We start from the raw sequence: 15,185 nt of genomic DNA, 5'->3' as shown, positions 1-15,185 counted from the left end.
ACAAACTAAGCTATGGTATTCACATCTCTGTTTGGACTACATTTGAAACTTAAGAGTCTAAAAATAGCCTTAACTCAAAATAATGTCCTGTGCTAACCAATATCTGGTATTTTTAGATTAAAAAAACACAACATCCTACATGTTTAGGCCGAAAACTTTTACTTCTTATGTCACACAGCAGTCTAGTTTCTCCAAAAATCCTAGAAAAACATGTCTGAAATCTACTAGAACTGGACAGAAGACTTAAAATCAGTCAAGGTCTACAAGAAAATAAAATCTAAATAAACTTCAGAAAGCCAAGAGAACTGTTGATCAACACCACCTTGATAGACAGTCCAGTTGAGAAAACATGGTTTGAATAGAAACCTTTACAGAGTCACACACAAAGTGAGCCACAAGCACCATTTTGCTGACTAAATATGTTTATGTTTTAAAATCACAATGCGCTGATTGTTGGGGTTTGAGTCACTGAACTAATATCACTCGTTGTGACCAACAACCGGTTTATACCATCTGCAACTACTATCAGCCATAAAGAAATTTCTAGAAAAATCATTAAATATAAAGTTTCTCTTTGAGTGTCAACAATGCTTTTCATTTATATTTGTATTGATTATGTTGGATTTTTGCTACAGTAAGAAATCCTAGCCATCTAACATTTTCAACAAAATATTGGTGAAAAACTCTTGACATTTAGTGTGCACGATGTGTTCTGAGTTGTTTGTAACCTTCATCCCTTTTTGTGTTTGTGCAGAGAAAGACTACAGCAGCTTGTGTGAGCGGCAGCCTATCGGACGGTTACTGTTCAGACAGTTCTGCGATACCCGACCGGAGCTGAGACGCTGCGTCAAGTTCCTGGACGCTGTGGTGAGACATTTGTATGATTGGTTTGTGTTTGTCCTGTTCCTTAGAAGATTCACACTTTAAGATTGAACTAGTATTTCAGCTGAGGTAAAGTCGGCTTTACTTCTAGAACAGATCTAAAAACAACTACGGTTAACCAAAGCCCATTACATAATAAAAGATCAACACACTAGCTAAATACAAACACTGATGTCTTACTCACCTGGAAGCTAAATACAGTAAAATGTATTTGATTTTAGCAGGTATTTTAATTAGTCTACTGTTTGGTTAGCTCTGATTTCCAAAGGCAGGATGTTCCAAAGCTAGGAGCCACCACAGAAAAGACTCAGTCACCTTCTGGGGTGACTGAGTCACCGTTTTTGCCTGATTTTAGGTCATTGATGTGAGACATTGCATCATAATTCTGCACCAGAAGAAGTCAGACACGGTAAATTCAGATGTAAACAATGGATGGAAATGATGATTATGAGTCCTTGAAACACCACTCCTGGCTCTCACTAGATAACCTGACAGATTTCTCTGCAGAAGTTGAAGTCAATGCTTCACACGACAGAGTTACTTAATCTTGTTATAATTTTGAGGCAATCCTTGACAATCCCATTATCAGCATTATCTGCAAAACAAAGAATTATATTTTTTAGGGTATTAGGGTTTTACGTTAAGGTAATATCCTATTTAAAGATATTACAGAGTTTGGTGTTTCTTTGGAGAAATCCTCTGTTCATGTTACTGAATTTAAAAAGAGGAGGAAATGAGTGTCCTGGTATTCCTAACTTGTGTTCCTTTGGTCCAAATTAATAAAATAATCTTTTCCTGTGACTTTCAGACAAAAAGCAAAATTTTTCCTTGTATTCTGTTGATTTAAGACTTTTTGTGGCTTTTTAATGATGTATTTTATTTAAGTGGCCTGTTATTACAGTTTATGGTATTTTTATACTGGGCTGACTATTTATAGCTTTTTTTTGTACAGGGTTACTGAACTAAACAAATTTTTCTGTACGATGTTAGATTTCTCTATTTATTTCTGCATTTTAATTTGTTTTATGAACAAATAAAACAAAACTACAATTCTCACCTGCATGAATTGTAGTTAAGTCACAATATCGACAAGTTCAAATAATAATAAAACACAATATCAAAAATGGCTTCTCAGTTTTGGGACTTGGTCACATTCAGCAGCTTTATCTACACTAAATAAGATCCTAAACAGGTTGCAGATTAAGGCAGTTGCTGCACTTGAGGTTATTTAGGGGTATTTGAGTGAAGGGGGACTGGGCAGATGGCAAGCTTTGCAGATTTTAATTTGTAATGGCATAAAGAAAGGTTTTAAAATTATAGATTTGTAAAAGTTTTTGTATACCAGGTGAAGTCTTGCTCACTAAATATCCCAATGAGTGGCATAGACGGGTATCACTGCATGAATAGATGACACATATGTCATTGTAATCCATAAAGACAAGTAGAACCCAGCATCAAAAGTGTGACTCTGAGAAAATGTGCTTGTTTTATACTTTGTTGAAGGACATGTAACAGTACGCAGCTGAAAATAAAACCTGGTTCTCATGTTTGCCTCAATGCAAGAAGCTTTAATTATCCTGAAATGCCTGAATGAAGCACTCAAAGCTTGCTGAGAGCCTGAGGAAGTGGAGTTTAATGTGTGTTTAATGAAATACAGGAACTCTTCACTTCTTGGAGCAAACAGGATCTGTGAGTCAGCGTTCCATACCTCCCATGTTGCAGAAACAAACTATGCATTTAGTTTTCCCTCTAATTCTCAACTCTAACTCGGATGGACTTTGACTTTTTTGCTTTGATGGTTTTTGTTCTCGTTCTCATGGAAAAGTATTGTTTTTACAGCTACTTTGGAGTTTTGTTGACGTCACAGAAAAATGAGAGGAAGCTAGGCTTTTTTCAGAACCGTGTCCAATCTGACAACATGCAACGGCTAATGAAGACCTTATCGGTCCCCCTTTCAGCCAGCTCCATTCTGACTCACTGACTCGTCAAAATGGCTTTGCAGCTTTCCAGTGGGCAATTATTTCTACCCATCCAACCGCTTCCAGGCTCTTCTCTAGGAGAACGGCGAGATGGAGAGACAAAGTCGGATCTGAACAGGCTCTGCTGTTATTAGCATGCATTTACCAGCACTCCCAGTAAGAGGAAGCACTTTGGATGTTTCCATTCAGGCTCATCTTACTGCAGGTCGACCGAGGAGATGCGATCCTTTCATGTGTGGAGGAGGAAAATCAAAAGTTTGTGGTGATGACATTCACAGCACAGTAGGAATTGTATCCTAAATATTTGGAAACCGATCAAGATGAACAAAACTGTTGGACGATACTTGGCAGTATGGTTGCATCAGTCCCGGAATTATGCAAATTTGGCCGTCCAACACAGGTGCTTCATGCACATGGAGACTTTTTGTTTGTAAATGGGGTAAAATTACTGGCATAATTTTCTCACAATGGAGCATGTTAGATACAACACAAAATATGAGGCTTTTTATAGCCAAGCTTTTATAATAAGTGGAACCTTGGGCTGGACAATAAATCCATAATAATATATATTGCAGTAGACATGTAATTAATATCAATAGATATGACCAATAGAATATTCAACAATTTCTCTGCGCTCCGATTCAGGACTGCACTGCATTCTGGGGGATGTAGGCAGAGGAAAGGCTGTAGCAGCTCAACCTTTCACGGACAGCTAAACAAGGGTGGTGTTCTGAACTAACTCACCCACTCTTTGGTTACCTAGGAACAACTTGTTGAATAAGGTGCGCAGCAGCAGTTTCAGGTTAACTGTGTCTCATAACTACTTCAAAATAAAAAACGACAGTGTGGAGAGAAAACTGTGGCTAAAACAGGAGAGGTGATGTCATCAGCTTGGCATTATTTCAGATATTTAAAACTAAAACTAATTCATACTTATCAGTATCAACTGACATGAAAAGCTTATATCTGGATCAGTTTTTCAGAAATAATGTCAGGCACCAGTAGAAACCCTTTTATCCCATAAAGACCAAATCAGTGTTTAATCCAATAAATGTGGCTAAAATATGACGAAATCCTGTAAGTACATTTGTTCTATCGAGCTTAAAAGAATTTAAAAGCTTGATGTCTTTCTTTCAATACATCAAACGTACAAAACTTGTTTTAAGTTTTAAACCTACAATGAATAGCATCCTCTTCCTTCTCCATAAATATGACGAGTTGATTTCTTGGAGACGTTTTCATAGAAGTTCTTTAGGTGGATCAAAATATTACTGTCGTCATTCCAGAAATGTAAATTGTGCAAAGTGAAATTATAAAAAATTTAAGATTTAAAGATGTGAAATGCGTCACACAACAACTTCCACTGGGCCGGGATTTTAACGGGTTAATTTTTATTAATTAATTATGTAGATTTTACGCATACATTTTTCATAACCTTTGCATTTGAGTGTTTCCAAATGTAACCGTATGCCAAAGTTGCATTTAAGGAGGACTGGGCTAATATTCAGTTTGTTTGTGACTGAACCACAATTACACAAACCACATGAACATAATAGGACAGCCTGAGCTCTGCAGACCCCATTTAGTGCTGTAATTCTGCGTTTTTGAGCAAATGTTTCCTTAAAAACTAATTTAATCCTGTGAAACAGTCAATCCTTGAAGCTCCAATCCTCATCTTTTATTCCAACATCACAACGTCAAACTCATTGCAAATGTTTACAGGCGGAGTATGAGGTGACTCCAGATGAGAAGAGGAAGGAGTGCGGACAGGAACTCATCGACAGATACTTCAACCCAAAGGTATGCCCTTCAGCTTTTGATTCTTTAAATCAAAATGTAACATTTGTAACAGTATAAAAAATATGTTAATATAAAACAAACCAACACTCAATATTTGATTTTAGATGCATCTAAAAATTCTGTTTTGTAATTCATCTCAAAGATGAATAACAAAACTGTAATTCAATAAACTTGAGTAGATTTGATAATCTTACTCAACTTGATTGCATGTATTTTGCGTTTAATTTGCATGACATTCAGTGATTTTTTGGGGGGGGGAGATTTTTTGGATGTTAAATTAATGATTTTTTTAAAACAGATTTTTGTACAGATTGTTGGAAAATTATTTTGACTGTTTTTCACTAGTTGAAAGTGTCATAACACTCAATTATAATTGGCTTTAAACTTATTTTTACCAAAACTACATCAATAATTTTTAATATCTACATAATTTATCAATTAAATAAATTTTAATATTCAGAAATAGTTTTTATTGACAAATGCTAACTTTTAACATGTGTAATACTGTTATTAATTATAGTGTCTTATTTAGGCTGACCAAATAACAGCCATTCTGTTCTTTAATCATTTTAATTGTATTAATTAATATTCAAATGGCTACATTCAAGAAAGTCTACAAATATAAATGAAAAAGTCTATTATTAGCTCAAAAATAATTATTAAATAAGATTAATTTGGAAGCGGTGAGCTTAAGTGAAAAGGTAATGTGATTTATAAATAGTACTACTAATTATTGGTGTTTAGTTTATATCACTAAACACCATTCTTCTGACAGGGCTACAAATTAAATGTTTGTCCCGATTTTTTTAATTGGCTAGAAGCAGAAACAAAATCTGAAATGTGTTGAAGTAAAAATAATTAAACAATCACATCCTCTTTTTTGCTGCCACCACAAACAGCTCTTGTCTGAATTATGGTTATGAATAAAAAAGTCATTTAAATAACATATCTGTTGTCATAAACAGAGCGACATTTCTCTGCTGACTATGATTTCTTCCTGTTTTTGTATCTTCAGACGAGTCTGAACTTGCAGATGTTTTCAGTGTCAATGAGAATCTCCAGCTGGTTCACAGCAATTTTTTTGTTCTAAGTCAATCTCACTTGTTTGTATTTTTCTGCAGTCAGGGAACTATGTTTCTGAAGTGGAGGCAGCCATGATGACTCGGTGTACAGAGAGGCTGCAGCAGGAAGCCTGCAAAGAGCTTTTCAAGGACTGCACCAAGTAAGAGCACAGTGAATGTTGAAGCAACTGGGAAATATTTTTAAAAAAATTAACAATTATTTCCTAGAAAAGTAATTATGTCTGAAGATATTTTCAGCATCCACTTTCATTACAAAACAAAATCAGGTAACCATTTGGTTTGTGACATATTAGAAATATTTAAAAGTAATCTGGATAATGTATCTGAGAAACATTTTCCAGACATCTCAGACTGCTTTTTAGTTTGTTAAACAGAAAACTACATATGGCTTGCTCCAGTTTTTAATGAGCAAAGTATACAAATATCTTCTAAATACTTTTGAAAACATTTGTTGCATGACAGCTCCAACAGTATTTGCTCACGAGTGATGTCAGAGGATATGATTTGTTTATGCAAAGGCTGCCGTCAGCTATGTCAATGCAGACTCAAAGAACTTTTTGAAAGTTCTTTGAGTCTTTTCTAAATATTTTTGAAAAATGTTTTCTGTATCTAAAACCTGTAAACATGAACAATAGTTTTAGAGACTTGAATATTAACGTTGGGTTGCAGGATATCACTTTTTCCTGATTGTTTATTGAAATGATGACAAAACTGTAATTTGACTTGAAAATCAGTGCGAAGCAAGCAGTTTGACCTTTAGGGACAAAAACATTTGAATAAAGATAAATGCACATAAATGTTCAATAGTCTTTAACAAGACGTTAATCTTTGACCTGTGAATACTTCTGAAATCCTTCATATGGCAGAAGATACACCAATGTACAAATAAAAACCTGTTATCAAATTTTGAAAATTGATCCTAATTCCTTAAAAAAAACAACAGAGAAAATAATATTCAGTTTAACTTCAAACACAGCAGTCACAATAATAAGTTTTCTGGATGATAAATTGTCCCCAAAATTATTGCCATAAATGATAATGTTGTTTTGAGATGTTTTTCATGTAATGTTTTGATAATGGCATAATAATGCAAATTCACTCTCTCAAAGATGAATAAACTTTAATTTATTCATCTATCTAACACTGGAAGTGGAAGATATTTTAAATATCCATAATAAAAGACGTCAACCAAAAACAACAACAAATGAAATAAAAACCACACATGACCGAAACCATAAAAAACCATAATGCATTATAAAATAAAATTGCCCTTTTAAAAATATTTGTTAGAATGGAAATGATCAAACTAATTTTATCTCATTATGCGATTAATTGATTGTTTATTGCAACAAGCTAAACTTCAAACTTATCTTCTTACTTATTTTATATCAACACACGACCTCGTAGAAATCAATTTAGAGCATTTATATCATCAACCAGATAAACAACCTCCTTCCACAAAGACCAAAATAAAAAAACTTCCTGTTTGTAAAGATTCACCCAAACTCCTTCCACTGTGTGTGTGGTCTATAAATTTCATTGCATCTGGGAATCCCATGACTCCAAATGCCAAGTGAGTCACATTTTTTATCACATTTTTTTATTACAACTCAGACCATCAATTACTCATGTTGAATGAATCTGTCTCACGTGAAATGTATTTACAATGCTCATAATTTGATCTCAGTTCCAGGAATTACATCTTGTTTAGATGGTTATAATGTCTTTCTGCTGTAAAAAAGCCAGATGTTGAACCAGGATCAGCTGGAATGCAGAGGACCGGGAAAAGTTAAAGATAAGGGATAAGCAGAGAATGAAAAATGGTTGGTCCTGATCGGAGGAAGGTACGATCATTTACTGAAACAAGTAGAGACGCAAAAGTAAAAATAAAAAATAAAAATTGCAACCGGTTTTTGTAAACAATAAAAAATAAATAAGTAAATAAAATAACTAAAATAAAGGCACAAAGTGTATAAAATTATTTTCAATAAAGGGAACCATAAACATTTTACTCAAAATATCTCAATGCAGATTAAGTTACATTTATAAAAATAAAAGATACAATAATTTATGTCTGCTTGCTTTCAATGTTTTTTTGTTAAGAAAATAAAACATTCTTTGGCTGTTCTACGAACATGGTAAAAAACTGAAGGGGCTCAGGCCCTTCAGTCAGTAGCCCCAAGGCTGTGGAACAGCTTACCTTTGCAGCTCCATTTTGCTGACAGTGGAGGTTTTTAAAAAGCAACTAAAGAAATTTTTATTTTCACAGACTTCTATCTCTTGATTTTATTGTGTTTCTTATGTTGGTTTTATGTTTTGTTTGGTTTTAAGGTTGAATTTTATTGTACAGCACTTTGTGATTTTTCAGTATGTCTGTGAAAAGCACTTTATAAATAAACGTTACTTACTATGTGAAAATGGTTTGGTACAAAATTTAAAACGCTTTAAACAAAATCCCAAAGTCTCCACTGTAAAAAAATCTGAAGTTGCTATGGTGATTCCCTCCTTTTCTGCAAGGGAGGAGCAACAGAACCCACAGCTGTATTTTCTAATCAGATGGCCAAACATGTTTAGAGATTAGACATCTAGAGGTTAGAGATTAGATGTTTTACAGTTTTCATCAAATAGATTCTTGACTCATGAGTAGCAGGACTGTCTGGCCTCACATGTAACTTTTATTTTGTCTGAAGTGTTTTACGTATAGGAGACATGATGGGTTAAGTAGGCCATTCCATTTCAACTGAAAAAGAAAAGACGAGCTGAAATATTGAGGATTTGATCTCAGAGCAGTTCTAATAAATTTTATATAAAAGCAAATGTCTGATAGTGGTTAGAGACACACTAGGGGAAAGTAGACAGAAATCTCTACAATTATATGTATAAACTGTACAACAAAAGTATTTAAAATCAAAAAGTTTCCAAATATTTAAAAATTTTAGTGTGTGACAACATCCTTATCTGAACTGAACATTTCATGGAGAAAATATGTAAAATCTAAAACAGTGTAAAAACTGGTTACCTAATTTAGTCAGGTAAAGATGAACTTCCTGTGACTCACCTAAGTGGCGTTTCTGCTCTAAAGTATTGCTGAATTATGGAGTTCCAAAAGGGCTGGGTTGTCTTACGTCTTCATTAATTGCATAAACAGCATGTGACGTTTCACCTCCAATTATCAGATTAATGTAACCAGTCCAGTCAAAATTTGGTCAAATTTTGAGTTTTTCTCAAAACTCAAATTGTCTTACAATTTGTGTAAACCACAAATTGTAAGACAAACTCAAAATTGAGAAGAAATGCACCAAATATTAAGTAGTGTGAATGAGTGAATTTATATTATCTGACATTGTATTTAAAGGAACAGAAAAGTAAGAACAGAAAATCAAACAAAATGTAAAATTATCCTGAAGTGTGGCTCATTTCTTAGATGACAATTAACTCTTAATCCAACAGGTTTCATTTCACCTTAATCCATTGTAATCATTTTTATCCTTCAGGAACTTCCTGATTTCAGGCAATTAAATCTAAAACCAGCAACCTAAAGAAACCTCTCATTTTATTTATTTATTTATTTATTTATTTTTATTTTTTTTTCTTTCAGATTGATACATGACTACCTGAGCGTGGCGCCGTTCGCTGACTACCTTGACAGCATGTACTTCAACAGGTTTCTGCAGTGGAAGTGGCTGGAGAGGTAAGGCTTTCTAACTGTTTTTTTCCCCAAACAGTACGAGTAGCAACACGCTCAGAGAAAGTTGCCTCACAGCCTCCTGTTCTCCTCCGGGTTACAACAACACCACCATGACACATTTCAAAAGACAAGTTGGAAATTGCCTAATGGAAAGCATTCACTTTTCTGTTAAACTTCGGCAGTAAGAGTTCTTCCTATTGTTGTAGCAGTCTGAAGGTAATAGAACAACAACTGATGGTTTTCCTTTACTTTTACCAATAATAAAGTGATCGAGCAGGTAATTGAAAAAATAAAAAAGCAAGTTTAAAACCACCAGCTGGCAATGACCTTTAAGGAAAACGGAGAAAAAAATTCCAGAATTTATTTTTCAGTATTTTCCACATATTTCAGTACTTTCCACGTATACATGTAAAAAGAAAACTTCAGAAAAATATGTGTTTTTACAAACTTTTTTTATATCCAACATTCATCAATATTGGCCGAGGTAAATATATAATAGCTAAATAACTAGCTTCATTACAAGTGAATTTATTCAGTTTCACCAAATGGACATTCTCAATTAAATCTATCTACAACCCATGAATAACTTTATTGTCACTAAATGATTTTGTTAATAATGAATAGTTCAATATTTAATGCATCAATTAGCAGTCTGATGCCAATGTTTTGCATTTTAATAGGTGGCCCCTGTCAGTTAATTAACAGATCTGATTAATTTGCTCCAGATCTCTTTGCTTACCTTGACTAATTGTGTATTTGTTGCCTAATGAAATTGTTATAATGGAAAATAAGTGAAATTTTGACAAAAAGGGCAGTTCATTATGTCTGTTGTTCTACTAAAGGTCTCATTCCCTGCCTGCAGCAGGTTCTTCACTGAAACAGTGAAAATTACTACTTAGTTTTGCGGGGGCTTTTGGTTTATATAAATTATAAAATAAGGGGAAAATTATTAATAACATGGCAAAACAAATACATATATGTGTGTAACAGGCTGATTAGTACACAAGCTTAGACACACAAACACACATACATCAAACTGTTTTGGAATGTTGGCGATTTTCTTCAAAAATATGAAAGAGTTAACTGATGAGTATTAAGCCAGGTTCCAGTGTTGATAAAAAACAATACTGTTAGGTTCAAAGGTCTCTAAAAACATTTTTAAAGATAATTTCTGGCCTGAGAGTGCCTGGGGATGGATGGATTGTCTCAGGTTCAGTAGAGTTTTTTTGGATTTAATTTGGATAAAATATTGAAATCGTTGGTGGAATCCCATACTGTAACTTTAAGGAAGTAAAAAAAAATTAAAATAAGAAAATGGTAAAATGAGTGTTTCTTTCCATTCAGGGAGTTTTTCTTGGATCCAAATAGATGATTTCATGGTCAATGTTCAGGTCTAAACCTTTTTATCAATTGTGACTGAAGAGCACATACAGTGTGAACTGAAAGGGGCAACCTGCAACAGCAAGTATACCAATATATTTTGGATAAACTGGCTGGCCAAGAGCACACATGCAACTACAGCCCACGTTCCTGACCAAATTCACGCCCGCTTAGTGAGGAACACACTGCAAACGCAGACACACCCAACTGGGCTAGAACCAAACCAGACATTATAACTGGCTAGAGCAAGACTTGAGAATGGAGAAGGGGCTTTAAATTTCCTTTCATCTCCACTCTGAGGCTGATTTGCATAATGTCTATGTTGAATCTAGATGCCAAAGTATTGCTGCCACCTGATTGGCTGATTTGGAGGCTATGTTAACAGGTGTACCCAATAAAGTGGTTAGTGAATGTACATTTCCTCCAGTAAGTCCTAGTTCTCTTTGAGGTTCTGCTTCTAGTTGGATGAACCTGGAAAATCTCCAAATATGCTTTGCATCCCCCAATTCACAGCCTGAAAGTGATTGTGAGTCGAGGTCTTACTCCAATCTCCTCACCATTATCTACAAAGGAAGCTTGTTTCAGTGGCTTATGTCTCAGGTTGTCTGTTGGTCATGATCCACCTTATTATTCTGCAGTCTGTTGGTCTGAAGTTAAATACAACACAAAGACCTTCTTTCCTTGTGTTATTCCTTTGGAGTTTCCAACTGTGCAGCAATTACTAATGACTCTTGTGGGTTGAAGGACAAACAAATAATTTTTTGTAGAGTTTCAGGTGTTGAGAACAAGAGTTGTAAGAAATCCCAAAAAACTATGACATCGCTGATGTGAAAACGGGTGACTCCAGATACCCAGTGACACCTGGAAGCTAACACTCTGAATGGAGGTTATGGGATTTACTGTAATGACAACAATCCGGGAATACTGGATTAGAGTTGTGCCTGACCTCATTGTTGTGTTGGTTTTAACAAGCATCTCCAGCAAGACCAAACATGTTTCTGGACTATAACTAAAAGCTGATTCTGGTTGGCAACAGAAAGCTTTAATGCTGCAGTTTAAACCTCCTGAAGAGCTTCACAGGTATCAGGATATAAAACAAAACAAACAGAAAAAAACACTTGCTAACAAGCAGCAGTTTCCCAATCCCAGGTTTGCTTAATTAGTAAATGACTCACGGTGTTAATGAGCGTAAACTCAAGAGTCCTGTTCATTCACCTTGAATGATCAAACTGGTCCAGAGGGGGATGAAGTGGGAGGCATGATCCCAGGAGGAACCAGATTGATGGCTGATGTTGATTAAGAGAATTATTTGTCTTCATGAATCCAGATTCAAGATTCAAACTAAGCGTGAGATCTAAATTTTAAAACATACGGACCAAGAGAGTTGTTGGTGCTTCCATATGTTCAGCAATTGTTTTTGATCAACAGCTACCCTCAAGTTTTTATTTGCTCAGTTTTAGACCAGTGCCTGAACATGTTCAGAGGAATGTCTCATCTTTTATCAAAGATCTAAACCAAAGACAACTTACCAAAAAAAAAAAAAAAAAAGAAATTTGCCCTTTTGGCTCCCTGTTTCCAGCAGCATCTTGGAAAGACAAGTTTTGTTTCTTTACATCAGAAGCTTTGAATCATCTTACAACAAGTACCATAGAGATGTGAAGATTTCCACTGTAATGGACAACCTGCTTCAGATGACTATGAAATAAGTCTTTTCATCTTCTGCGTTTTTGAAGTTGAATCATATACTTATTATGTCCATAAAGTAAACATCACAATTGCTACAAAAAGGGTCACTGTTCAGCCCCTTCAGATTGATCCAAAGTTGTTTCCTTTTGAGGAGGGCTATGTGGTTCCTCCAGAGTTCTGAGCATTGCAGCATCTCATGAGGAGTAGGACCAATTGTGCCAGTAATAAAATGTCTTAAACATTCCTCTTACTTCAACATTAATTGCTCAGTATTTGGAAGCATGGCCTACACGGAATGGCTATATATACTTACTCCTCTGCCATTGTTAAAACTACAATGGCAAAACTTCTTCTATGCCAGTTGGCCTGGATGAGATCCATCCTGAGGAATCGACTGGAATTGCATAGAAAGGCAATGGCCAGGGTACAGGTAGCAGACATCCGTCTTCTCACCAACACTCCCCAGCTTCTCATAAGGGATATATAGTGGCTTCAGAAAGATCTAGAAAACCTGCAAAGGGAGTTCACCTGGCTGCATTCCTGATCTCCAGTACTGATTGCTTCTGATGAGCCAAGCCACCCTACAGAGGAACTTCTTTTTAGCTGCTTGTATCAAGGGTCTTGTTTTTTAGTCATGATTCATATCCCATGACCCATGAATGTTGGGACATAAACAGACCATTTAATCAAGAATTTCACCTTTCAGTTCTTCTAATTCTTTACCGCAGAGTACGGATCTCTCTACTCGAGCCAAACCCCAATCATTTTATCACCTGCTTGTCTCTTGAACAAGATGCCTCCATGAAAAACTCATTCTTGAAGTGGAGAGAGAATCTGACTCTTTCCCTACTGAGATCCTTATGGTCAGAGTTAGAGGAGTTAAATGAGGAGTTAAATATCCCACAGAGGACATAGTTTTTAACACTTCCTCATTATAACTATAACAAAGTGATTCCCAAAGAGCAATAAAGGATGCATCTCTCAAATAGTGTATCTGGGTTTTTGACAATTGCATTTACAGTAATAAACATTTACAAGTTTAGGTATTGCAGAGAGGTAGGGCTCTGCAGCACCTCATCCATAAAGAAATTCTGATTATAGAGCAAGGCCAGACACAGGATAGCTACCTTGATCATGCTTCACACTGAAGCATGGTCCAAATTCTTTACAGTTTGTCCAATACTGTGCAGTCTGCCTCAACAGTCTGTTCTAAGGCTGGACATTAACATGGACTGCCTGTTCTCTGACTGTTTCTTTCTTTTAGTTTGATTCTGCCTGGTAGCTGAAATAAAACAATATAAATTCAAAGGAGGAATAGATCTAGAGGCTAGGTTAAACTTAGCTTCAACTGAAAAATAAGAGTTAGAAGGCTAGCCTGTTAGAAACAACAAACACTGTTACAAAGGTAGCCATTGCTTATATTAGAGCAAAATTTTGAATAATTAAATGAAAATAATTAAATAAAACATCAGTTAAAATTAGTGATGATATACAGCACCTCATTTGCATATCAAAGCAACAATTAGCAGGTTGGCAGCTCTCTATAGGCCACCTTTGTCATGAATGCAACCAGCTCAATATTTGTATTCTTAAAGACCTCTTTAGCTGCCCAATAAAGGGTCATAGATAAAATACCAGTGATTTACATCAGCATTCAATAAAAACAAATAGTGGTACTACGTTTAGGAGTTTTGTGAAAATTAGGACATCTAAAAAAGGTTTCTGGTAATTAAAAGAAAAAAAAATCAAAGCTAGTAAAAATAAATTACATGACAAAATCAAAGAAAAAAAAACTTTTAAATTGCAACATTAGATTGCCTGTTCTTCTGCTTTATTGGAAAACACTAATAATTAAAGCTTTTGCTGACGGATGCAGTTCATAAAACCTTAAATAGAATCACATGTTGTAGCTCAAAAGCTGAATGTTTGATGTGCACACACTGTAGCTGCCTGTGTCCACAAACAATTACGCTGACTCATGTATCAGCATGTTTTCAGAAATACTTCATCATCATTGAAGGGAAACCACAGCTAAGCAGATGAGAGACGTTTACCCGTGAGGATTTCTGCCAGAAATAAAAAAAATAAAAAAACAAACTCTTAACTGGTCATAGAGCAACTAAAATCTTCTAAGGCTGATAAAGATGATAAAACAGTATGAAAGTCTAAACCTCATCCTTTGAGTTTCCAGTTCTGACTTCAGATTTGGTCATGAAGGTGATCTTTGCTCAGGATAATTACTGTCCAGGGAAAAGCATCTGAACCTGCAGGGTTTCCCCGAGTGTATTATAAGCCTGGCGGCCCGCCATGCTTTAGTAGCCCCGCCGCCAGGCTAAGCGTTGCTTGTTTACGTTTCTAGGAAAATAATAATAATTCAAAATTTTTTAAAATCGCTTCTTTTTTGTTTAAAGCCAGGCTGCAAGCGTCTCTGTTGCTCTTAGCATCTCACTAGCAGAGCAGATTTATTCCTAAAGGATAGGTTTATAATGGATAGCTTTATAGTTTATGCATTTAAAGSCGACACCGCGCGACTAATCACACAGCTGCTTCGCGCGCTGCCGCTGCTTTACCTCAGCGCGGATCGCGCGCGCCACCTTTCACTCAAACTGGACACAGGCTGACCTGTATGGATATTTACATCAACTTACTGTGAGGAATTATGATCCTTTGGAGAAATGATCTCGCCGC

At 35.5% G+C, this 15,185-nt stretch overlaps 1 protein-coding gene across 1 annotated transcript in view; it reads left to right on the top strand.

The window, feature by feature from the left end:
- grk6 (G protein-coupled receptor kinase 6) overlaps positions 1-15,185 on the top strand; it is a 76,832-nt gene that overhangs the window by 33,306 nt on the left and 28,341 nt on the right. Inside the window, exons 3-6 of the mRNA XM_008428433.1 lie at positions 755-867; positions 4,584-4,661; positions 5,783-5,883; positions 9,342-9,434. Of these exons, the coding sequence (XP_008426655.1) occupies positions 755-867; positions 4,584-4,661; positions 5,783-5,883; positions 9,342-9,434 (385 nt within the window). The remainder of the gene's footprint in view (positions 1-754; positions 868-4,583; positions 4,662-5,782; positions 5,884-9,341; positions 9,435-15,185) is intronic.

This window comes from Poecilia reticulata, linkage group LG14, assembly GCF_000633615.1.
Source record: "Poecilia reticulata strain Guanapo linkage group LG14, Guppy_female_1.0+MT, whole genome shotgun sequence".
NCBI lineage: Eukaryota > Metazoa > Chordata > Actinopteri > Cyprinodontiformes > Poeciliidae > Poecilia > Poecilia reticulata.
The sequence above is the reverse complement of the archived record's forward strand: the minus strand, read 5'-3'. Positions and strand labels throughout refer to the sequence as shown.